We start from the raw sequence: 24,084 nt of genomic DNA, 5'->3' as shown, positions 1-24,084 counted from the left end.
CAGAATCACCTGATTGCAAACAAGCTTTTTTCTTGCGATTCAGGTTTTAATGTCCACCACAGAAAAAAAATCAATAAAATAAAATAATTTTATCATAGTTCTGAATTGTGAAATACGAAGTCAGTAATAATTGTTACTCTGGGTCAGAAATGGGCTTCCATATTGTGGCCTCATGCAATAATTATAATAGGAAAAAAATATTTTTGACATAAATGTACATAATGCTGCGTATTTGTAGGTTTTTTTAGGCATCAGACATCAGTGTCATTAGTTCACACGATCATTGATACGGATGAGAAACTTTCATAATGCTGTAAATGAGAAGCAGACATGATGGGATGTTTACTTTGAGCTGGAACCTGTTGCGGCCCGTCATCATGACGGGCTTCTGACATGGTTTGTTCTTCCATCGTGTTAATCACAATGAACCGAGACGGGCCGCCGAACCCAGATTGGGGCAGTTCAGGGAGTTGTGACTAATATCCCCTCTCTCCAGATCCCAAAAGCCCACTTTCCTCTTCTATCACAATGAGTCATTGTGCTGGCCGCACACAAAGTGCCAGACGGTGCTGTTCATCTCTCACTGAAGGCCTGACAAAATATTTTGAAACAGAAGCCCCTCAGTTGCAGACCTTAATAGTCACACAATGAAGCTGTGAATTATTTCCGCTGGCTGTTGGATCTAACAGTTTCTGGCAATTTGTTCTCTTTGAACGGCTTTGGAGGGAGACAAAGGGGATTTTACTGTGTGCTCCTATTTCATTTTCTCTCTTTGTGTATGTTAGTTTAAGGGGATGGTCGGACATCCCGTTTGATCCGTACGCAGGCCGCCGTTTCACAAAAAGAGCCCTTTGTAACGTTGAGAACCTTTCGATTTGTTATGTCCGTGTTGATTTGATGGAGTCTGAAACGGTTTCAGCTCGGTGGGGTTCGATGCTTGCGAATTTGATTTTAAACATAGCTCTATTGGCACCTTCGCTTTTGGCTAAAGGTTTTAAGTTCCCAATAAATAGCTTTCAGCTATGCATGCTTAGTCTTGGCTCTGGCAATCTGAACAGCTGGGGGCAGTCACTGGGTATAAATCAGGTGAATGGGTCAGTTCTCTGTGTGAGTTTTCCTGCTCAACTTTTTTTTTTCCCCATTGTTGCATGTAAAAGTGTAAATGGACTTACATTTTATACCACTGTGATATTCTACTTGAACGTGCTTCAATTTATTACACTTGTCGTAGAACATCCTATATGAAGGCAGGTCGTAAAGTCAGAGAAATATGCAATAGTGGATGAAGTGTAAAATATCACCCAGGAAATTATTACTTAAAGGGATAGTGTCACACAAAAATGTAACACAATTTAAGATATTTTGGATGAAAATCAGGAGGCTTGTGACTGTCCCATTGACTGCCAAGTAATGAACACTGTCATGGTCCAGTATGAAAGACAGCATCAGAATAGTCCATCTGCTATTATTGCTTCAATCTGTATTTTATGAAGCGTCATTTTAGAGAACATCCACTGGATGGAAATATTGTACGTAAGACAATAAATGTCTTATGGATTTGAAACATGACAGGATTTTTTTTGGTAAACTATCCATTGAAACATACTGATAATTGAAAACCCGGTATTTAAATGAAGGAAAAAATGCATGTAAGTGTATGGCGACAAATAATGTATTTACAAAACTGGAAGTCACAACAAAATGTGTTTTTAACCAAAACTCAACTCGACTCAACTTGTTGAGTGGACTTCCGAAATTCAACACCTACTACGTAAACAAACTATATTAGTTGACAGATGCGTGAGCAGTAATTTGCATTAGCTTTTACCTGTGCTTGCACACTTCCAGTCAGTCATGATCAAGTGATTTGTTACTGGAGACTCGCTCTGACTGGAGTATGAAACCTTAAGAGTTGTTAACTGGTACTTCAGATCTGTCTTAATGAATTGTTCGGTGCTATTTGCAATGATTCAACAGGTTAACTGAGAAGAATCAGTTTGTTCCTGAACTATACAATTCTGTTTTGTTTTAGAGAGTGCGGTGATTTCCACTGTTATATGTTTTTTATCAAATGTGTTGAAGAAAAAAAAACTCAGAACCTTACAAATTGCACAGATGTAAAAGCTGTCCACGACTGTGTAATGTTTCTGCCTCTGAACTGCTGCTCTGCACGGCGCCTGCAGATTCACAGTCTCTAAGCAACTGAAACAAGATTCAAAGGGAGCTAAACTGGGTTAAGCTAATGAACTCTGATGGATTGGTTAGCTTTTGCAGCCGATTAAGGTGTTCATGTGAACCTGTGAATTAATGTGCCATCCAAATACTTCAGGAAGTTTTTTTTTGGTACCTCACTTCTCTCTCTGCTTAATTGAGTTGTCCTTGATCGTTTTTCAGCCAATGATTTGAATCATGCTAAGCGAGCACTGAACAGCCTGTCATGAACAATCCGATCAAGAATTTGCCTTTCCTGATCTGGAAATGGTAAGGAAACCATTTATTAATGACTGTCATCATAATCATTTAATCGCCCTCGTGTCTTTCCAAACGTAGTATGTTTTTCTTTCTTTCGTAGAATGCGAAAGGAAATCTTTTGAAGAATGTCCGTGCTTCTCTGTTACGTACAATGAAATTCTTCGGGGACTAGGAACCGTCAAGCTCTAAACGAAAAACTTACCTTTAAATTAACCTAAAAATGCGTTAAATATATGCTAATTTTGTGAGGAGCCGTTCTCTGTTCGTGGTCACCATTCACTTTCATTGTATGGAAAAGAGCAGCTTGGATCCTGTTATAAATAACTGCATTTGCGTTTGACCCAAGTAAGGGAGTCGTATGGGTTTCAAAAAACACGAAAGAGTGCATGATGACAGAATTGAATTTTTTTAGATGAACTATTCCCTGGTGATTATCCCTTTACTCAGGATAATAATAAATGCTGCTAAAAGTTCTGCCAAAATTAAAGTATTATGAATATAACAGAAATGCATTTCCAAACAATACTAATTTAATTGGGAACAGACTACGTGGCCTTTGCCACGGAAAACAGTAATTAAGCCACATCAACCCATGATGGATGTGTGTCATATGGCCAGTTAACTAATATGACAGAATGATGAATGATGATATGAAGTGTTTTAGAGATAATCAGGGCATGTATTCATGCCAGGTTTCGCACATGTGCGTTGTTTCAGTGCATTAAGTGACATTTGTAAGGCTCTATTTGGTAATCAGAATCAGAAAAATACAAATTTTTGCTTGATTTCAACAAGCCAAATCCAGATGTGAGGCACCCCACACCCTAAAAATAACCCCAAAGACATCAAATCCCAGAAAGGTGATGCATGCTCTGCCCTTTCCAATCATGTTCTGCATATTTTCCTGTTTTGACAAAGAACAGCGGTCCTTCAGCCAAATGCAGTTATATCATCCTGTCAGACGAGCGTGTGTAAAAATCTGCTTTCAATTAATACACAATGATTTATTCTTTAAGAGCTCTGCATGAGAACTGTGAGGGGGATTAGAAAAATAAATCACTGCTCAAAGTTTGAGTTATTGCTGTTTGATGTATTTTGTTGGCGTTGATCTACAAAGCGAGACTCTCTCATGCCTGCGAGCTCTGCCCGGACATGAAAGGCTTCCTCGGAGATGCAGATTCTCTGTATTAATTGTTTTACACTTAATGAACTTTTATGAGGGTCTGTAAAAATTTCAAAAGGAACTTAAAAAAAAATCAAGAGTTCAAGTACTTGCTTAATGGGTTATTTCAACCACAAACGGGGTCGATGTGCAAAAGGGAAGCGGGAGGAGTCACACGGGTAAATATGTAACTAATTAAAACGTGAATAGTCGTAATGAGTTGATATTTGCTACATGTGGGAATTAGGAACGACAGGATAGAAAATACTTTCAGATTTTGTCAAATACGTATTTTTACATGAGCGGAAAATACAGCGGAGCAAAATATGAAGCGCTCAAACAGTATTTAATGGCTTTGCAGAGTGCCTGAGGCCAGTTTGAATTTAATAATGTGGGTTCACTTGATATATTTTGAAAATGCCTATTGATTTATTCCACCTGGGCTGAAAAATGCATTCCAGTTCTGAGTGGCTATGCAAGAGAAATCTATTGAAATGGTACGGTGACCAAAAGTGTCAAATCGCATGGATAGACAGAACGTGAATGTGGTAAATAATTGTACAACATTTTTTCTCATGGAAAATAAACCTTGTTATAGAGGCTTGAATAATCTGTGGATTAAAAAATCTCACAATTTGGATTTTGTTTCTCAGAATTGCGAGGTAAACACAGAATAGCAACAAGAAAAAGGAGAACTGTGAGATACTTAGAATAGTTTATGTCTTGCCATTTTGAATTTATCTCACAATTCTGAGATAGAATTATAGAGTCCCAGTTTTAATATGGGCTTCCATACGTTTTTTTCTCCCCTTCACATAATGTTATAATAGCATGTGTAATGTTTTACCTCACCAGACGATGGCGCTCTCAAGAGGACAGGTCACCAAAACATGTGTCATCACTTACCCTCATGGACTTCCAAACCTGTGTGTCTTTCTTCTGTGGAGCATAACTTACAAATTACAAATTAAATATTGTCAGTGGGATTTAGTGTTGTTTTGGACCCCACTGATATGCATCGAAGAGCCAAAAACGGAGTTAGTTTTACAAAAAAAAAAATCACATTAATGTAGATATAACTTCTGATTGAAACGTATTTCTACATCAAATGCCCTCCTTCCCCATACAGCCAGTATTCTCACTAGCAATTTAATAGTTGCTTTTTCAATGTTTCATGATTGTTGTATTACTGTTTTATATGGAAAGCAAGAGGATCCAAACAGGTAGCTGAACAAGTGCACCTTTGAAGACCGAAGGTAAACCTGGAAACAGTTAACCGCACGCTCCCGAAGCAACAGCGAATCAAAACCGTAGCCGCATTTTCCAAAGACAGCTATGCAATCGAGCAAAGGATATTCTCAGACAAAGAGGCACCTAAAATTTTAAACGGCTGTTTGATAAGGTATCCAGCACAGACGCCTCACCCCAGTCTACATCTGACTGCCCAGCGAGAGGCCTGCAAGGGTGAGCTAAAGGAACGAGCAAACACCTAACTGCACAAAACAAACAAAACCAAATTGTTTTCCTTCACAGAATGCAGCTGGATAAGGTAATTGGTGTCAGAAGTTTTTAGTTTTTTTTTTTTAACCAGAGGGAAAAAAATATTATTTAATATACAAAACGATCAGAAATTCTCACTTCGCTGGACCCCAGGTTTGAAAACACAATTACAAATGTTTTACAACGATATAAAGAACACTCTGTTCTTGAACGCAATCGCACATACTAACTCCGGCCTAAGTTTAGGAACCTTTCCTCAGGGGGAAAGAAGTGAGTTTATGGGGAATGATGCCTTGGCACAAAACGCTCAATTTTACGTCTGTGGCACTGGATCAGAAGAGCTTGGACTGATTTTGATGTGCATTTCCAGAGGCATGCCTTTCCACACAGTAAGTTTAGTTTTGATAAATGGAAATGTCCAAGATCAACACAACCATGAAGCCAGAAACCGATGTCATACGGAAATATGAAGCTCGGGAGGAGAAAGCAACTTGAATCACAGGATCCAAACAAGACGGCATAAGAAAAACATTTTCTTAACAACCGAGCAGATTTTTAATGGACTTCGCTAACGAATGTCGGAGAAATTTTTGTCTAAACCAATTGATATTTCTATTACGTGAATTTTAATGCAAACAAAAAGAAAACGCAGTTTATCTTTTGATTTATTAACCAGAAACATACTAAAATAGACAAGACTTCACAAACTTTACAGTATGGGAATTATTTGTGGTCGGCCATATGCACTTTAGCTTATAGTAAAGAAATCGGCTCGATCAGCAGGATCATACACTTACTACAACAGACATCATAACTGGCCCAGAACTGAAATCCAGCATGTGAAGTTGAAAGGACAGTCTGCACAGTGTTGTTCGTATAGAAGCAGAAATATCCTGTTTTTATGTCTCTGAAGAGCGACGTAGCAATGGAGACTTATGGGAATGTGGTTCATGGAGAATGTCACTGCTGAAAATTAAGTGCTTAAAGGAATATTCAACCTCAAAAATAAAGGAAGGTGTTATTTCTTCATCTTTACGTTTTTCTTTCTGTGGATTTTCCCCCTCTTTAATAGACACTTCAAGAAGAGAAAAAGACCTATGCTACAGAACAACATGAGGATGGAAGAGATTAATGGCAGTTTGCATTTCCAGGTGAACTATTCCTTTCAAAGTCCACGAACGAATCAAAAAAGTTATTTCTTCTGAAAAAATCCCATGATGGATGGCTGTTTTGTAGGTTTGTTAGTGGTAGAGGTCTTCTTCTGGCTCTTTTCTTTTTTCTCTTCTTCTTTTTTTCCAAATGACTGCTTGAGTGATCTTGTGTCTTTGGCTTGACTGTTGGGTTGAGGCTCCTCTTCACTCTCAGAGTAAGACTCGCTCACATAGCCCTTCTCGGTCACTGGGAAAACACAAACATTGGTTATTCATTGTCAAGACATGTGGTGAATATAAGTGTCTGATCACACACACACACACGGATTTACTCTGTCACAGTGATTTTGCAAAGTACCATTCTTTTTAGCCAAAAAAAAAAAAAAAAAAAAAAAAAAGTTCCTTAGGCAGCGTATTTAATATTAACAACCTTCACATTGTGCTTATTATTATGTATTGAATTACTGCCTCTGTAGACAATACACTAGATTTTAGAACAATACACATTCCTGGCTATACTATAAATCTTGGTCTGGTCAATCATGTATAACAACTAACGAATCAAGAAAAAAACCTAACATATGAATTTGGTTATACGAAAAAAATGAAAAAAAACAAAAAAACGCTTCATATGAGTTTTTGTGCTCAACAGACAACTGACATTAAGGAATGTGTAATATTAGACACTGTGCTAAGAACAAAAATAATGGAATCAAACACACATTTGTGCTTTTGGTCTTCAAACATTAACACATCAAGTCATAAAGTAAAAAAAAAAAAGAAAAAAGAATGGTTTCAGCAAAAATAGTTTGCTAGTCATCTGTATTTCTGGCATAATATAATTCACTCAGTGGTTTAAGTGTTTCTGTTTCTGCTTATAAATGATGTGCTTGTAAACTTAAGGAGAGATCTGTCAGTGTTATACACCCCGTTTAAAGAAACCTTTCAGGTTTAACAGGAAGCAAGGAGAACACATAATGTGAATTACCACTGAACATAAACTTTTAAAACACTCTGCACTGCCATATTTATCTCCTGGCCCTGTGTACTTCTACTATAAATCTTTTATTGTACCTACAGAATAACAATGTGGATGAGCAGAAACAATTGTATGTGGTAACTGACATGAATGCCACAAAATGTGTCAATAAAACAATATTTGGACTAAATTTAATCGTTAAACAATGAATTTTAAAAAAACATTATTCTTTATATTAAAGGTTTAATGCATTTGATGGTTCGTGTACATGGAGCAGAACAATATTAATTATATTTTGCCATTTTTCTAGCACCTGCCAAAATGTTATGTTCGACACTAATTACACTTTAATTTTCAAATAGCTAAGAATGCCTGTTTATGTCGTTTCTTTTTATTTTCATTAAAAAAAAAGTTAACTAAATAAGGCATCGTTAATGTCATCAATTGTTAATTGTTAGTAAAGTACCATATATAAGCAGCCATCCTGCTCTCTTAAGATATTGGTATAAGCCATCCAAAACTTGAAAAAATGCCAACTGATATAATACTTACCAAAGGCGCCGTCTTCATCAACAAATGTGCGAGACTTCAACACGCGCCTCCTTTTCCTCCTCTTCACCTCTGAGCTCTCCTGAACAAGTCAAGAACATAATCAATGACAATTTCACTGCATAGAAAATACGAATACGTGTGTAAATTAATGACTTGTATATCAATATCTGTCAGTCACAAGAGAATAGCAGTGTTTACCTTTGTGAAAAAAAAAAAGCATTTAGTACAAATGATGACTACTTTTGAATTGAGTTCCCTTACGCCACCTATCAGCAGTATCTCATGTTAACCTTGACCCCGCTGGTTTGAGCAGCCTGCAATTTTGGCAACTTTGAGGTGGGACTTGTTTGGAAATTGTTTCTGAAACGGGTAGTAATTATTGGTGATGGTAATGCTTACTTCTTGGTGTAAAACAGGCTCTCTCTTCACTTGTTTTTTAGGGCTGGGAGTGTGTACGCTGGGCACAGGCGGAGAATCTGGGACCACTGAAAGAAGGAAAAAGAGACATGTCAAGAATTAAAAGTCTATGTGTGTGCATACACACACACACACACACACACACTGATAGAAGACAGAGAAACAGAGAGAAAATAAGGAAAGAAACAATGAATGTTATCAATTAGCTTTTGTTTGTCAGGGAGCAATTTTGATATTTTATTCAGCACTCTGCCCAGAGGGGGAACCTATTTCTTTGTTTTTCTTCATTTTGGGTCACAGAGCGCCTCATCTGGACTAATTCAAATCTGCCAAGCATGACGTGAGGCTTTTTTCCTCCCATCTCTTTCCTACCCTCATCATCACTGCTGTCTGGCTGGGGCTTCTTTATCCGCCGTCTCTTCTTCTGCTGGCTCTCCATTTTCTCATCGTCACTGTCCAAAACTTCAGGACGCTTTGTTTTACTTGGAGAAAGCATATGTAGCTTTATTACACATTTACATTTATATATGAGATGAGAATATTTTGAGAGTATAATTAAAAATGTACTTCAAAAGGGGGAAAAAAATAAAATGACCCTTACTTCCGAGTGTCTTGTGATTCAACCTTCAGTGCATTGGACACTTTGGATTGTTCCTCTTTAATGTCGATCTCAGTTTTGGGAGACATCCGTGACTGTTTCACACTTGCAGTAGCTGATGTTGTTGAGCTGCCGTCCATCTCTTCTTTAATGTTCTTGTCAGGTTTTTCATCAGCCTTTTCTAAATTTCACATGAAAACATTCAGTTTAGTTTACTTTAATACTCTCTGTCTCTTTTTTTTTTTTTTTTTGGCAGACAGGAAAATAAACACTTACTTTGGGAAGACTTCCCAAAGAAGTTACTCATCGGGTTTGCTTTGGAGGCTGTTTTGCTTTTTGATGTCTCAACCTACAACATATGAAACCATTATAAATTCTACACAGTCTTGTATTTCATCAGCATCAAACTATAGAGTTACACCCTTACCAGAGAAGAATCGTCTTTCTGCTCTGTTTTTACTTCCTTGCTGGATTCTTGGCTCTTAGAAGCATTTTTGCTTGCAAACATTCCCATGATGCCTGCTGGCTGCTTAGCACTAGGTTTGGAGATAGCTGAAGTGTTTTCATTCAAGCCAGGTTTACTGATTTCCTTCTCTACTGAAGGGACCATCTCTTGAGCTCTCCGCAGCTCCGCAGATGATACTGGGACCGCCGCAGCACAATGTATCGCACTGTACCTGACGAAACACCAGAAATATTGGATGTGGCACAACTTTAGCATACGATGCATACATGTGATATTACAGGTTACATGAGTATCACTTACTTGTTGCAGTTTTTAAGGTTCTCCTTAACAGCATCATAATCTGTATTGTAAAGTGGTGAACTATCCTTCAGCTCAGCTCTTTGCACACTGTATACATGCACGCTGATAGTCACGGCCATCTTTGCTTTAACAGCTGTAAAAAAACAAACAAAAAACAAAAAAAAACCTTTAATAATAACAACAACACAGAATACATTGTCTATTTCCCCCCTTTTATATAATAATAAAGAAAAAAAAAGTATATAGTTTTATATACACACACACATATATATATATATATATATATATATATGATATAAATATAAATTTAATAAAAAATAGATTTTAACTTTTAAGGTCTTAAACTTTTATCAGCTGATGAACAGCCTATTTGGAGTTTAAATTTTAAATGTTTTCTATCTTTGTCTATTGGTCATGTTTCTTCTTTTGGCAATTTGAAGCAGTACTTAGAACCTGGTTACGATCCACCGCATAAAATATAATTGTTATGTTTCCCCATGACTTAAGATTTTGTTCAGGAGTGTATACATAAATATACAGTAGTATACACACACATATTATGTAAACAAACACTTTTTGCAATTAATTTGCCAATATTTGAATATTTAAATACAATTTGTATTATTTATATTACATACACATGCACACATTCAAAAAAATAAAAATAATTACAATACAATACAATGCCTATATTACACAGAAATATATATATATATATATATATATATATATATATATATATATATATATATATATATATATATATATATATATATATATGAGAGATAGGTAGAGAGAGAGAGGTAGATGGAGAGAGATAGAGAGCTTAACATTTTTTTAGCCCAGGATTTTTGCCTATTATTAATGGTTTTTGATGTTTACAGATATAAATATGTAATATAACAGTCTTACCATCAAGCTTGTCCTCACGTACTACTGACACTTTATGGCACTAAAACAATAGAAAACATTCAACTGCAGATTCAGGAATCATTACTTTCACGAAGGTTAAGCAGTGATCAGATCTCAACCCTTACCGTACTACCATTCTCAACACACTTCCCAGACACAAGGTAAGTGGCATGAAGTGGAGTCCCTGAACTTTCATTGCGTTTCTGCTGCAGGTAATGATACAACATTCTGCAAAAGAAAAGTTACATCAACATAAGTGATTCAAACAGATTATCAAATGCGTGAATACAAAAATTGGTGTTAACTGCTAACTGTTTTGCTCTGTTGACGTGGACTCCAAGAGTTAAACTGAGCCATTTGTAGGTGACCTGCAAAAATAAAAAAAAATGCAGAATAAATAACGTTAGCTGATAATGCAGCTAATATCTATTCCCATACTTAGTATGTAAACGGAATGATTGCCATTTGATAACTATAGGTTTCATCATTTGTATATTTAACTGCACGTTAACAGTCAGTAAATAAACACATACCTTACTGGCATTAAATATACATTAGTAATGTTACAATTTTTAAGTTAGCTTAGAGTCGGATTTGATTGAGTTAAGATGTTTGCTTCACTAAAAATAGGAGTCATTCTGTAAACAGACTGAATGTTAAGAAATAGCATTCAGTCAGAAAGGCACAGCACATAAAATCATTCGGTACTGGTATTTTTCGTGGTACGTTTTGTCAAGTAAACAAGCATGCAGCCACATGTAAGCATTCTGATACAGTATATCAACCGACTTTCACACGCACGCTGGCAAGAACGATATCATTGTAAAAAAAACAACTTACGATCTTATTTTGATCATTCACAAATTCGTCGATATTGTCTAAATAAAGGTCATCCATTTCCGGAAAGCCTGGCTTCTACTCCAAGTTTACGCTTGTGATTGAAAGAGTCGCCAAACGCGGGAACCGCTGTCGAGCCGTATTTACTTCCGGTCACGTGGGCTAGAGCGTAGGATAGCGGAGACTCACTGCACAGCTTGTCTATTCGCTTTTTATCATGCTTATGCCGCCTGTATTTGATCATAAGCTGGTTGTAGATTTGCAGCTATTTCAGTTGCTTGCAGGTTCTTGTTGCAATGTAGTTATTTCACGAGCTATTGTAACCCTTTAGAAGCACGGTAAGCATTGTACTTGTCATAATTGCAAAATAAAATTGAAATATCTCTAACTTACTAACAGTTTTGTTACTGCTGTAGCAAAACAATGCAACAAAGATTTAGATTTTGTACCTATTTTATTTTATTTTGTAAAATGCAATTTTATTTTGTATTATTTTTTTACACTTGTGCCACACATTTCTTTTTTTATTATAGCAACAATATTTTTTTTCCATTAAACTTTATTAAACTAATTTATTATGTCAGAATGTAATATATTTTATCTATATTTATGCCTATAGGTATTTGGCAGAACCCTATATGGTTATAATGGCAAAGTTATAAAGTATTATTTTTTTGTGTGTTTAATCAAATGAATATACTGTTTGTGCTGTGCAAGTCACTTATGTCTGGACTGTGCACGTTTGGTTTCAGTGAAAGCTGATAGTTGACAACCACAGAACAGATGTTTTTTTAATTTTTTCCTCCTAGGGTCATATTCCAAACTCATTGACTTCGAGAACAGGTTTTAAAAGCTTGAGAATCACAAACTCACAGAGAGATAGTCTGTTAGTTTTATTACTACATCAATGCTGTATTAAATATTCAGACAAATTAACAGTTCATCAGAAGACTTAAAAGCAGCTATTACATGTAATAAACTGTATGGTTAGCCTTAAGATGACGGTTTGAAATTCTTGATCATCGGATGCTATTAGATGACAATCAGTGTTATATGCAAGACCATTTAAAATATGTGAATCCATAACGCATCTCCATGAACACGATCCCCAATCGAACACGCAGTCATGTGATGAGTTAAAGCAGAGAATTCAGTTGGATTCACATTCGAGGAACATCATTTCCAGTTCTCAAAACAAATGTGATACACAGCACCTGAAAAGAAGGAAAAGTAGAAGTATATTTTAATATTAGTTCATAACTGATATGACATAACAATATACCAGAACTTACAGGAATTCCTTTCCACAGCCTAAGGGTCCAAAGTAAAGCTCAGAAGGTAGACACACTCCTTGTCTGCAAACTCCATTGAGACTTGCACAGCTCCAGGGAAATGATGCAGCCTCATTCTCTTTGCCTTAGACAGAAATGAAATGCTTTCACACTGAAAGATCCATTAAAATAAACCAAAAGCGATCTGGAGCCATGCTGTTCAACATTTCCCAGTTTTAGGTTTACAGAAGCCTTAAATAAAATGTTCTACTACTACTACTACTACTACTACTAAGTTTTATTCTTTTTCTAGAATCTATTACATTTCTAGATCTACTTCTATCACTAAATGCAAGCAAAAAAAAAACTAAAGAAACTTACAGTGCAATGCTAATACGACAAGGACAAGCAAGACGAGTATACTCTGAGCTTTCATGTTGGTGTCTTCGGAGGATGATGGCACTCCTGGGATGTTTGCGCAGTACTCTGGTCAGCCTCAGATTTATTTCTTATGTGAAGGAGGAGTGACCCAACTGATGCCACTCCAATCAGACTTTAAGTTAAAAATTTAATTATGTAACAGGATGAATGGACATACTGTTCTTAATCCTATTTGGTGTAATCAGAAAATGCTAAGGCACAAGAGTACCATCACATGTTTGAGGCTGCAGCAAATTATCATCGTGAACAAAAAAATAAAAGAAATCACCTGATCTGAAACACGTTTGTCCTTACGGCTATAATTTTTAAGTATCTTAACAATCTTGAGGATCCTCGCATTGCTAAGATTCTGGTCTCCATTGACTCTTGTCTGGGTAGATAATAAGTAGCGAAATGGGGAAAAAATACCATGACACTGAAATTTTAGTTTGGAAGATACAATTCACAAAAGTGATCTTACTGTTACCAATTTACACACAATAATTTTGTACTTAATATATAAAAAAATATTTAGTACTTCTTAAGATAATTGTGTACCCTTGGAAGTATGAAAGATGGTACCCAGCGTATGAAAGATTGGTTTAAGGGACTACAAGTGGCGACGAAATCTTTTTTTTTTTTTTTTTAAACAGAGAAAGTGTGATAAAAGCACATTTTAGTTCCCAAAATAGCACAGTTGAGTATACTTAAATGTTTTCAAGATGATAACACACATGTGTATAATTGGACTTTTGACTTAAAACCTTATAGTTAAGGCCCTTTGGAAAATTGTTTTGCTGTATCAAATAAATAAATAAATAAATAAATATATACAATACAGTAGTTAATGCATGTTTAATTTGAAATAAATTAAAAAACAAAACAAAAGAAATGGCACAGTTGCATGCATATATAGTTAAGTTGTCCTTACACACTTGTTGTTATATCTTTCATGCACTGTATGTGATCGGCCCACACAATGTTATTTAAGATCTAATAATCTTGCAGTATATTTTCAGATTCAGTTTAATCAATTATAGGCAAATAACAAAAACTAATCAGTATTCAACCTTTTAGACTTTGATCTATCAGTAGTCTTGCAGAAATTGGGGTGGCATGTAGGTTTTTTAACCAGAAGATGGCACCAAAGGGATACTTTTGTTCATAGCATCCCATACAGATCCACTACTATATTTATAACAACCATTGCATGTGACCCAAACTTGTTTTGTCAGCTTTAAAAGAACAAAATATATCCAGCGTCAAATGCTAAGAAACAAGCACTCATAAATATCCATACACTTCTCTCAGATATTACAATCATGTAACATTAGTAGTACAGCTTAAAGAATAAAATACCCTGTTTAAATAAAACCAATAAAACTAATCCTCCAAACTTGCGATGGATCGTGAAAACAGTCAGAACTAAATAAAAAAAAAAAATGTATACAAGATATTATTTATAAACTTTATAAAATATACTGCATTTTTGCCCTTACTGGTCTTAATTTAATACCATATATTATAAGATTGAAAACAGGGGATCAATCAGGTGTATAACAGACAAAAAGGTATATAGCTTACGAGACAAGGTTTTTGTTCTTAATTCTGTCTGGGAAAAATCATAAAAAAGAACAGGCTATGTAGTTCAGAAAGCTAATCAAGTGTGGTATACATGTGCTGAAGAACGTCTCTTAAGTTAACTTTAGATCTTATACAAGCTAGAATAACTTCAAAGTAGGAAATCAGAACGAAACCAGTAAACGCAGTTATCGAGGCACACATCCACCCATGAAAAATTCAGAACAAAATATTTTCTTTGCAACCAAGATTGACCAAGGACAGGTTTAAAACAGAAAAGTTGATCTATGTCATGTCTGTAAATAGGTTGTTTCCTAGCCATGAAAATGACAATTATTTTTGTAAAACACAGATATATCCAAATAAAAGCCACCAGGCTCCGCACAGCGAAAGGTGACATAATACTGTAATAATGTAAGGGTCGACAGATCGCTATGTACCTGTCAACAGCCAGAATTTGAGAATTCACCAGCACCATAAACAATGATGACAATTTATAATAGCCTATATCATATCTGGATATTGTTTATTTAAAATCTGCACAGTACATTACAGCATAAATGATCATACTCTTAAAAGCTTTAGCCACAAGTAAGTACATACTGTTCTTATGTATATTCATGATGATACAACATATTATAAAGTTATTTATAATGCATTATGCATTATAATGCGTTAGCAATACCCTTATAATGTATTATAAATACAGGTTTATTATTTGTCAGTTGTATCCATTTTTGAATTAAAATTATTTCCAAGTAAATCCTTTACTGTTTTTTTCATTGTATCGGTTATTGTGAACTTTAATATAGAAATCAAATAAATGAAATGCGTGCTGAAGCCACCTATACTTACATTATTCTTGAAAATGTTTACAGTTCTGTTTTACTAAATTGATATTATTAAATTGTAAAGTATTAAGTGTATGTGAGATTGAGAGGTATAATGTTTATATCTTCCTGCAGTGAAACATTTTTTAGATTTAGTGATAGTGAGACATTACCAAATAGGAACAATGGCCCAATGAAAACAATATTTAAAACTTTGGATATGCCACGTTTTGAATCTGATAAATTTAGTTCACTTAATTGGTTGTATTATCATAATACCAATAAAATATACACTTTTAGTTGGTATTGTTTTAGTTGCCATAACCCTAATAACACATTTAGATTGCCTGGTATTCGGACCATTGGATTTTGGCTTGCCAGTAATTTGACAAAAATCTTGGGAGGCATAGGTTCTTAAACAGAAGATGGCACCAAAGTCTTACTGTGATATTTTTCATAGCATCTTTGTTCATAGCATCCTATACAGATCCAGTGTGTTTATAAGAACCATTGTTTTAATGAATGTGACACAGGCCTGCTTCATCCGCTTTAAAAGCACAAACTACATCCAGTCTCAAAAGACACAAGCAGCTATATAAATATATGTATACTTCTTTCATCCATTACACCATGTAACAGTAATAGTACATAAATGACACTCTTTAAATACTATTATAATATAGTAAGCTTTAGTTTTAATGTAATGTCAGATTAATGCAGAGTAAGGCAAAAAGAAGTCAGCATTAAATTATAATATTTTATACTTGCCTATACTAAGTTCTTAATTATTAATCTTCTAAAAATGCACAGTATTTTTGCCCTTACTGGACCTAATTTTATACCATATATTAAAGGATTGATGACAGGGGGAACAATCAGGAATATTACAGTAAAAAGTGTATATAACATCTGAGGCAATGTTTTTGTTCTTAATTCTGTCTGGGAAGAATCAACAAAAACACAGGCTATGTAGTTAAGGAAGGAAATCAAGTGCGGCATGCATGTGCTGAAGAACTTCTCTTGATTTACTTTAGATCTTCTACAAGCTAGAATTATTTTAAAATAGGAAATCAAAACTAAACTAATTAAGACAATTGCAGTGGCATACATCCATCCGTTAAAAATACCATTCAAAATATCATGTTTGCATGCAAGATTAACCAAGGACAGGTTTTCACAGAAAAGTTTATCTATCTCATGTCTGCAAAAAGGGTGCTTCATAGCAGCTAAAATAGCCATTATACTCAGAAAACAAGGATATATCCAAATAAAAGCCACCAGGCTCCGCACAGCGAAAGGTGACATAATACTGTAATAATGTAAGGGTCGACAGATCGCTATGTACCTGTCGACAGCCATGACACTTAAATTTGAGAATTCACCAGCACCATAAACAATGATGACAAGACTCTGTGTGATACATCCCTCAAGCGAAATCCTGTTTGTTTCTGCGAGTAAATAAAATAAAGCCCGGGGATAAAACCCTGTAGTTCCGCACAGATCATTAACACACAGATTAAACAAGAAAATGTACATGGGCTCATGCAGGGCTTTCTCAAAAGTAATAATCATAATCAAGGTGGCATTCAGAACAATTGTCAGAAGATAAACGGGAAGCGCGAAAGAAAAAAATATGATCCTGCTGGTCCAGTTCCACTCATTCAGAGCCGTGACAGTGAGAATGTGGGAAAAGGAGATGTTTTCCATCTCTTTTCAAAATCTGAGTCCAGATCAAACAAGGCAGACACAAACAATGTGAAATGTATCTTGTTGGAAGCCTTAAATCATTTATAATAGAAGTATAAGCAGTATGTTGTACTAAAATGTCTTGAAGGGCTGTGAGGTTTGGCAAAAGCCTTTGAACACCTCTTTTAGAGATCCATCCAGCATTCTGCTCATAGCTCGATATATAAGAGGATTTTATATACACTTAGATACGCAACATTATAATGATCTAACAGTCCTTTGATAATTCAGAAATGATCATGTGATTTTGAAGCGTTTTAGATGGCTTTATCATTCTGTAATTCTGAAGCAACTGAAGATTTTAGGAAATGGAGGTACAGCAGAAACATTTAAAAAAAATTAACTACAACTAAAACTAGAAACTAAGCTAAAAATATTTAAAAAAATCTAACTTGACAAACACAAGCTTTTTTAAAGCTCCATGACTTTATAAAAATTAGATCTGTAACCCTTGTCACAATTATTAAACCCCAACAAAGGAGTAAGGAAAGGTTTCTTTCATTCTAATTCAAAAAGCATCAACGCACGTATACCACAAAACACAATGAGGGACATCAAAGACAGAATGGGCTTTTAAACACTGAGACACAATTAGGGAGAACTGAAACAGGTGGACAGACACGGGTGGAAACTAATAAACTAATCAACTGATCAAGAACAGGAAAAAACAAATAAGGGCATAAAGGAAACATGGGATAGTCCCAGGATGTGACACCCCTATTCAGTGTTGTTTTTAGTCACCTATTTGTAAAAATTTGGTATGTAGCTGTTTTTGCATAAGATCTGCAGAGTTACAAGGATCAAAGTCTACCACAAAAAGATGTATTCTATCTAAAAGAGAAGGCTAAAACACCTCATTCAAACACTGCCCCTCATGTCTGCATCAAGATGTGGTAATATTTGCATAATGCGGCCTAAATGGTCGTGCAACGAAAGACGGCATGGTTTCAGTAACCACTGGAGTGTTGATGCAGCCATCAGTGTTGCCAAGTGGTTTTCCAGTGGAATTGGGCTACTTCAACACTTTCAGAGGGATATTTTTCATGTCCGCGGGTAGAAATGACCCCAATAACGTGATGTTTATGCCTTGGAATGACACTTTTATCAGGGGAACCCTGCTACTATTTTTATCCCACCAGGACACGATTTGTACAAATCCCCCTGAAAAGCGATTGGGCTACTTTCTGGATAGTTTTGAGTAGCGAGTTGGTAGGTTTTGCCTCGAAAACCTGCCAACCCTGCTAGCCATGTCTGGGAGATGCTGTATGTTTCTGTGCGAGAGCAAAAGCACTTTATTTGGCCTTTCGAAAGTCAATGCAGTTAGGAATAATTAAGATTATTTACAACAAAACAAACAACCCATACGTTCATGTGCTTGTGAGGTTCGTCCGATCACAATGCATTGTCAGTAGGAGGGTCTATACTAAGAGACAGACTGCAGAATGAGCACCCCCTTCAGGGCTCTCTTACAACAGTAATCTAGTTTTCTCAGGAGGTCTCTCATCCAACAAGACTGCTACAGGGTGATATGTGTGCTGGCTAATAAAAGCCTTCATAACATCCTATAGTCCACTGTGTTAATGAGAACTAACTACTGTTTTAATCCATGTGACAAAGGCCTGTTTGTGCCAAACGCAGTGAAGAATACTTATAAATATCCATATATTTCTCAGCTGTTATATTGTGAAATTAATGGTACAGCTCAAACAATACATTATCTTGTAGAAATCACATTACGTGAGCACACACTTGTCTCTGCATCTCAAACTAAAACACGTATCACTGCCACTTTTTGTGAAGCACTGAATCATCATAGCAAAAAAAACCTCAGCACTAAATTATTTATAACAGTGAGTACTAGGTGTTATTATTCCTTGAACTTTGGAAAATATACAATATTTTTCCCCCGATTGGACCAAATCTTTTACCATGTATTATGGGATTGACAACAAGGAGAACAGTCAGGAATATTATAAACTCTGCAAGACATCCCTCAAGCGAAATCCTGTTTGTTTCTGTGAGTAAATAAAATAAAGCCCGGGGATAAAACCCTGTAGTTCCGCACAGATCATTAACACACAGATTAAACAAGAAAATGTACATGGGCTCATGCAGGGCTTTCTCAAAAGTAATAATCATAATCAAGGCCTTGACAGTGAGAATGTGGGAAAAGGAGGTGTTTTCCATTTCTTCTCCAGATAAAAACAAGGCCGACACAAACTAGTAGTCCTCATGTGTTCAATCTTGTGTTTTTGAAAGAAGTTTTAAATTGTTAAAAATTAAAAGCAGTATTTTATATAAATCCATAAAAAAATTCAAAAGAACAACAAATGTTCTTGGCTTGAAGGGATGTAAGGTTTTGTGAAGGCCTTTGAGCACTTATTTTTAGAGATCCACCAGTCGCTCTGCTCAAAGCAACATAAGAGACTTGTATACAGTCAGATACACAACATAACAGTCCTCAGACAATTCAGAATATTTACACAATGACCTTGTGGTTACAATTTCTATGATTAGATGACTTCACCTTTCTGAAGCAACGGATAGTTTCTGATAGCTTATTAACTAAAAGTCTCATAAAAACACAGACCGCTTCATAAATAAATTTATGAATTTAACACAGACCGCTTCATTTAAATAAATTATGATTATAGGTCATAGGTCAGCATCTAATTATATGTCTTACATATTTAAGTGCGTGTGTTGTTGTTAGTTTTTCCTAAAACATTTACACAGATTAAAAAAACAGCATTTATATTTACAACCATTAATTTTATTTTGCTCTTTTTATACAGGGAATAAATAGTTGCATTAACAAATGTAGATAATTAATTAGAACAATGATGATGGATAATGATTTTCTAGGGAAAAGTCAGTGGAACAACAAAGGTGCCTTACTGATTAAATGAGTTTTATTTGTTTATTGTATTCATTTTGTTTATTGTATTCATTTTTAATATAAATGCAATTTGACCATAAACTTGTGGTTTTTATTTTGACATTCATTATAACAGTCATAATTCATCAAAGAAGCACTGCCCATGCGAGCCATTTTGTTTTACTAGGTCGTTTGTGAAAAAGCAATGTTTAATCAGTATGTTTAGATCTTAACCCTCGGAATACATTTTTTGCTTTAGTCCTTATAGGAGTTAGTACAATTCCATATATTATAGGATTAACCAGAGGAGGAATGATCACAAAGGAAACCGACAACAAGTTTTTAAAACCCTGAGGCAGACTGCTAGTTGCAAACCGCTCATGTAAGCTATTAAAAAGTGACAAGACCGTATAATTCAAAAAGGCTACCAAATGTGGCAGACATGTCGTCATGAACTTCTTGTGGTTTTGAACAGAGCGCTTACAAGCGATTAGGATGTTTATATAAGACAAAAACACAAACCATACCAGAGCATTAACAACGCACGTTAATATTCCATTGACTACAAACTGAACAGTGTCCACCCTGCAGGCAAGTCTCTCCAAGACCCAGTTTTCACAGTACAGTTTGTTTATCTGGTTCATGCACATGGGAAACCTGAGCGTCATCAGTATCATCAGTATTGCAGTGCAGCAGGGAAACATCCAAATGAAAGTCAGCAGCCTCCAAACCATGATGGTCGTCATGACAGTATGGTAGTACAGAGGTCTGCAGATTGCTAAGTATCTATCGAACGCCATAACGCACAAATTAGTGAACTCACCTATTGCATAGGTGAAAATGGCAAAGCTTTGGATGGCACATCCTTCCATAGTGATAACATCGGTTTCATTTAATAAATAATACAGCAGGGGTGGATACAGTCCCGTGGCCCCGTATAATCCATTTATACACAAATTGCACACAAAAATATACATAGGCTGGTGGAGAACTTTCTCTAAAACAATTATGAAAATCAAGACTGTGTTGACAAAAATGGTCAGAAAAAAGCCAGGCAGGGCAAATGAAAATACAGTGACCCTGCTGGACCAGCTGGTGTCATTCAGAGCCGTGAGAGAGAAAGAGGAAAAGGAAGAGATGTTGTCCATTCCACTTGACAAGCGAACACATACCAGACACAAATGCAAAAAAAAAAGCATCTTAGGAAAGGTACAATCATAATGAATGCTAATATCATACTTTCTCGCATGCATTTTTTTTTTCACAAAATGGGGTCAGACTCTATGTATTTATTGTCAAACGCTTGGCGCAGCATAGAAAATCATTTGATGAGAAATCTTATGAAGCTCTGCAAAAGAGTTGCACTTGTACCTGAAAAACTAAAAGAGAATGTGAAAAATGTTGAGGTGTTCTGGAAAGTCCTTCAGGTCTGCGCTCTGAGGAAGATTTCCAAATGCTCATGGCTCATGACAAGTTTATATAACACAGGGTCAGAGGATGAGGTGGGTTTATTAACCTCTTCGATAGTTAGGTTTGCTGGCTAAGCTGATGTCACTTCATTATTATTGTCTTGTAGCTGATTGTTGAAATGCTGATGTACTTTAAAGAAAAGCACATGACAAGTTTTAGATATCAGTTAAATATCTCACAGTGTGATGATTTTTAAAACATTTATTTAATTTGTTTTTATTTTATTTACATTATACTTTTTGTTACATTATACTTACTTTTATATGGCAGCTCTATATGAACAATACACAGTAAAATGTTCATTAAAATGGTGTATAGTAGCATCTGACCAATTTTGGGGTCTTTAGGACCAGCTGTTCACAGACATCTCGCACATCCAAGGAAAATATTTTCTTCTGTGTTGCAAAATGAAGTGAATAGTACCCTCACATACTATGCCTCCTTTCATTTTTGACATTCATGATTTAAAAAATTTGGATGGTTACTGATGGCAACACATATAGAGGGTATGCATGTTATGTCATGATCAGAATATGGTCCCTCACTAAGCGGCACAGATACTATTTAAACTAAACTGAGCTAGACAACGATGCCTCCGAATTCAATAATGAAATACCTTTAACTGAAAATTGAGTGTTTAATCTTGTCATACATTACTGACACTCTATTCTACAATCTTTTAATTAAGTGCTTTGACACAATCTGCACAGTTAAAAGCGCTATATAAATTAAGGCGATACATAACTGTAAAGCGCTTTGGCATACAGCAATACACAATAAAGCACTATATAAAAGCATCATCCATTCATTCATTTAATTACTATAGAATTCTGTGCAGAAATACTATAGTTTTTTTTTTCATTTTTATAATAAATATACATGTATTAATGCATAAAATACTATAAACTATGCTATAAATAATATAAATACTATTGCTATAAAAGTTAGTAACTCTAAAATACACTCTAAAATAATTTTATTTAATATAAAATGTTACTCAGACTTTTAGATGTGCAGTGTTCCAATCTGACAGTCATACAACTTGAATACATTTTTTTTCCCCACAATTCATACAGTACATACATCAAACCAGAAATATGCTTACATATATGTATATATATACAACATGCCCCACTCTGTCAGAAAAAACTCTGACAGAAATTCATTTCTAACTTAAATTTCCTTTACAGAAGGAAAATCTTTTGGTGCACGTGACACACATAAAGGAAAAACTCTTTTGCGCACTGCTCTAATATTTAACCCATAGATCAGAGGATTGAACACAGGTGGAACTATCACCAGTTCTAGAGCCAAAAAATTACGCAAACTCTCTGAAATGTCGTTTGAGCCATATCTACTATACATGATATCAAAAAAATAGGCAGAAGTGAAATTTATCAGTGATAATATGTGTGGCAGACATGTTTGCCAGAATTTCTTTCTGCTTTCTAAAGATTCTTTACATGCAGAGATTAGTTTAAAGTAGGACACTATGATAAAAATTATAAGGCTAAAAAATGTGACAATAATAGCATAACCAAAGATATTATTTACAAATGATGATGCACAAGACAGTTTTACAATTGCCCAGTTATCACAATATAATTTGTCAATGTGATATTTACAAATAGGCCTCAAGTTTGTTAATAGGGCTGCTGTAACACAATAGCAGTTGGGAACAATCCATGAGAACAGAATTAATTTCATGCAGGTGTTTTTTTTTAATTTGGAATGATACTCTAAAGGTTTGCATATGGCTATATATCTATCATAAGCCATCACTGTTAATATTGCAATCTCAGAAAGTAAAGAGCTGTAGATAACATAGGTTTGCAAAGCACACATTTGAAAGGAGATCACATATGAATCCAATATTAAATCAGACAGAATTTTAGGGTAGAATCCTGAAGCTCCATAAACCCCATTTATACACACGTGACATAAAAATACATACATTGGTTCATGAAGAGCTTTCTCCATGATAATGACCATAACAAGACGAATATTAATTGACAAGATAAACACGTATAACAAAAGAAAACATATAAAATATACATGCCTATATGATATAGTTTCTTTTGGCACCATAAGAGTCAATATCACAGGATAAGACGTGTTATCCATCATGTTATTTATAGTACAGTCTTTCAAAATCACATGAAACAAGCTAATATTCAGCAACTTAACCTAATATAAGAAAATATTAGTCAAATAGTAAAATACATGAAGCAGAAATTTCATTTAGTGTCAAATATTTCATGAGCATAATGAATAGACAATAAAACGACCACTGTTGACAAAAAAAAAAAGTAGTCACAGTCATAAAAAAAGCAGAATAAGCATACAGTATCCACAAACGAATGTGCCACAAATGAAAATAGTGAGGTTGTGCTTAGTTTTATGTTAACTGATTTGTCTTTAGGGAAATACAGAAGATATTCTAAAATTTCTTGGGATTAATCATGCACTTATGGACAACACATTGCCCTAATTTCTGAAGATGACAACATTACATGACTTTTTAAAACAACAACAAGTCACG

The 24,084-nt window shown here is 35.2% G+C and overlaps 4 protein-coding genes and 1 pseudogene across 4 annotated transcripts; all 5 read right to left on the bottom strand.

The window, feature by feature from the left end:
* Positions 1-5,782: 5,782 nt before the first annotated feature.
* pold3 (polymerase (DNA-directed), delta 3, accessory subunit) lies at positions 5,783-11,505 on the bottom strand. The gene is made up of 12 exons (XM_043220773.1): positions 11,350-11,505; positions 10,822-10,877; positions 10,635-10,737; positions 10,510-10,549; positions 9,598-9,730; positions 9,259-9,508; positions 9,108-9,180; positions 8,835-9,012; positions 8,606-8,715; positions 8,216-8,301; positions 7,817-7,895; positions 5,783-6,532 (listed from the first exon to the last, which is right to left on the bottom strand). The coding sequence occupies exons 1-12, from the start codon at positions 11,404-11,406 to the stop codon at positions 6,327-6,329; spliced, it is 1,371 nt and encodes a 456-aa protein (XP_043076708.1). The 5' UTR covers positions 11,407-11,505; the 3' UTR covers positions 5,783-6,326.
* Positions 11,506-14,506: 3,001 nt separating this feature from the next.
* Positions 14,507-15,112, bottom strand: LOC122326978 (annotated as a pseudogene).
* Positions 15,113-16,216: 1,104 nt separating this feature from the next.
* LOC122326977 (olfactory receptor 15-like) lies at positions 16,217-17,155 on the bottom strand. Its single transcript, XM_043222204.1, has one exon. It carries the CDS (start codon positions 17,153-17,155, stop codon positions 16,217-16,219), a length of 939 nt encoding a protein of 312 aa, XP_043078139.1.
* Positions 17,156-20,281: 3,126 nt separating this feature from the next.
* On the bottom strand, positions 20,282-21,220 carry or61a1 (odorant receptor, family 61, subfamily A, member 1). The gene has a single exon (XM_043220954.1). It carries the CDS (start codon positions 21,218-21,220, stop codon positions 20,282-20,284), a length of 939 nt encoding a protein of 312 aa, XP_043076889.1.
* Positions 21,221-22,715: 1,495 nt separating this feature from the next.
* Positions 22,716-23,666, bottom strand: LOC122326976 (olfactory receptor 6N2-like). The gene has a single exon (XM_043222203.1). The coding sequence runs from the start codon at positions 23,664-23,666 to the stop codon at positions 22,716-22,718; it is 951 nt and encodes a 316-aa protein (XP_043078138.1).
* Between the last annotated feature and the right edge of the window lie 418 nt (positions 23,667-24,084).

This window comes from Puntigrus tetrazona, chromosome 21 (genome assembly GCF_018831695.1).
Source record: "Puntigrus tetrazona isolate hp1 chromosome 21, ASM1883169v1, whole genome shotgun sequence".
NCBI classification, from domain to species: Eukaryota; Metazoa; Chordata; class Actinopteri; order Cypriniformes; family Cyprinidae; genus Puntigrus; species Puntigrus tetrazona.
This window is presented reverse-complemented; position numbering and strand designations above follow the sequence as displayed.

What these genes read in the sequence shown, in the direction of transcription:
- pold3 (XM_043220773.1), bottom strand. Translation starts at nt 11,406, where the DNA reads ATGGATGACCTTTATTTAGACAATATCGACGAATTTGTGAATGATCAA. An exon ending in CACGTCAACAGAGCAAAACA is followed by an intron (nt 10,738 to 10,821) that starts GTTAGCAGTTAA and finishes TTTCTTTTGCAG; the next exon opens with AATGTTGTATCATTACCTGC. An exon ending in GAATCACAAGACACTCGGAA is followed by an intron (nt 8,716 to 8,834) that starts GTAAGGGTCATT and finishes GCTTTCTCCAAG; the next exon opens with TAAAACAAAGCGTCCTGAAG.
- LOC122326977 (XM_043222204.1), bottom strand. Translation starts at nt 17,155, where the DNA reads ATGGAAAACATCTCCTTTTCCCACATTCTCACTGTCACGGCTCTGAAT.
- or61a1 (XM_043220954.1), bottom strand. Translation starts at nt 21,220, where the DNA reads ATGGACAACATCTCTTCCTTTTCCTCTTTCTCTCTCACGGCTCTGAAT.
- LOC122326976 (XM_043222203.1), bottom strand. Translation starts at nt 23,666, where the DNA reads ATGGATAACACGTCTTATCCTGTGATATTGACTCTTATGGTGCCAAAA.